Source organism: Nothoprocta perdicaria, unplaced genomic scaffold (genome assembly GCF_003342845.1).
Source record: "Nothoprocta perdicaria isolate Ctin4 unplaced genomic scaffold, notPer1 scaffold_565, whole genome shotgun sequence".
In the NCBI taxonomy this organism is placed as follows: Eukaryota; Metazoa; Chordata; class Aves; order Tinamiformes; family Tinamidae; genus Nothoprocta; species Nothoprocta perdicaria.
In genome coordinates, this window is record NW_020455827.1 from 35,914 (window position 1) to 37,475 (window position 1,562).

The window sequence follows — 1,562 nt, forward strand, 5'->3', positions numbered from 1 at the left end:
GCGCGCAGCACGGGCGCCAGCCAGGCGCGCGCCGCGGCCGACGGCTGCAGGCTGCGGGCGCCCGGCTCCTCCAGGAAGACGAGCAGCGGCTGCCGGCTCCTCAGCACCTCCGCCACGAACTGCCGGGGCACACACGGACACGGCGGCGCTGCCCCGGTTGCCCCGGCAAGGCGGCCGCCGCGCTGCCCGGTCCCGCTTACCGCAGTGAGCACGGCCGCCGCCAGCTCCCGCTCCGGCGCGCTCGGCAGGAACACGGCGCCCAGGCGGCGCAGCAGGGCCCTGCGGGGCAGGCAACAGCGGGAGCACCGGCGGCACCGGCCGCCTTCACCCCAGCTCGGCTAAGCCCGGCGGTGCCGAGCGCCGCGCCGGCGCGGGGAGCCCCTCACCGGAGGCGCGGGCTGCAGGCCGAGCCGCTCACGGTCACCCTGGGCACCCCCAGGCCCCGGGAGAAGAGCAGCAGGGAGAGCAGCAGCCCGTCCAGGCGCGACTTGTGCACGGAGAGGAAGACGAGCGGCGGGCCGGGCTGCGGGCGGGCGCGAGGCCGCGGTGAGCGCCGGGCGCGCGGGGCGGCACGGGGCGGGCGCCGCGCTCCTCACCGCGCGCGCCGCCCTCAGCACCGTCTCCAGCTGCCCGCGGTGCAGCTGCACGCTGCGGAAGAGGCGGCCCAGCAGGCGCAGCAGGGCCCAGGCGCAGAGCCTGCGAACGGGACGGGATGGCACGGCGCGGGTCGGGACGGGACCGGGAGCGCCACGTGCCAGCGGCGCCTGGTGCCGCCTCCCCCTGGCTCCCAACCTGCACATAAACAGCTCCACTAGGAACCAAGCGACATCCTTCAAGGTTGGATGTGACAAATCGGCCCCCCTTCCTCCCCGCCCCAGCTGACAGGAGCTCTCAATCCATCCCCCTTCCATCTCCCCCGTCCGCCCCCGGGCTGTTTACGGGAAGGATTCGAGYGCTTTTATCCCCTGGGCAATTTCTTCCCTTTAAATACTTTAGGCTGCTCCAGGGCTCTTTTATTACAGCTCAATCAGACAGGCAATTAGGCTACACTGCAACCTTTAATTGCCAATTTCTCAATGACAGGAGGGGAAGAGAAAATGGGAGTGAGGGAAGGAAGGGAAATGTTCCCCTCYGCTTCACTTTCCGCCCCCTCAGCGGGTTTTTTCCCCCCCTTTCTGCTCCGCTCCCGGGTTGTATCCAGCAGTGAAAACACCATGGAGGGCTCCGAGGAGCATCAAGGTGTTGGGCTGTGTCCCAGATCCCCTGGTTTTGCTCCCAGCCCTTGGATCCAAGCCGGGAATGGCCTGGGAGCGTYGGCCACCCCCCTTGTGACAGGCACCATGATGAGGGTCCCGGGGAGGGGAACAGGGCTGGGAAGCAGGGACACACCGGGACCAGGATCCCTCAACCTGGGAATGCCCGGGGGGATGGATCGGAGCCCGAATCGGGGCACAAACCTCAGCAGGAAACGCGAGAGCGGGGCCTGAATCTGGGCGAGGATGCGGAGCGCTCCGTCCCTGCGCCGCAGCGGGGCTCCGGCGACGTCCTGCACCCTGCGAGGC

General features: G+C 69.8%; 1 protein-coding gene across 1 annotated transcript in view; it reads right to left on the minus strand.

Annotated features, from left to right (window-relative positions):
- LOC112955429 (glycerol-3-phosphate acyltransferase 2, mitochondrial-like) overlaps positions 1 to 1,562 on the minus strand; it is a 5,640-nt gene that overhangs the window by 2,435 nt on the left and 1,643 nt on the right. Inside the window, exons 5-9 of the mRNA XM_026048732.1 lie at positions 1,458 to 1,553; positions 597 to 696; positions 387 to 523; positions 201 to 279; positions 3 to 119 (exon numbers count right to left, since the gene is read on the minus strand). Of these exons, the coding sequence (XP_025904517.1) occupies positions 3 to 119; positions 201 to 279; positions 387 to 523; positions 597 to 696; positions 1,458 to 1,553 (529 nt within the window). The remainder of the gene's footprint in view (positions 1 to 2; positions 120 to 200; positions 280 to 386; positions 524 to 596; positions 697 to 1,457; positions 1,554 to 1,562) is intronic.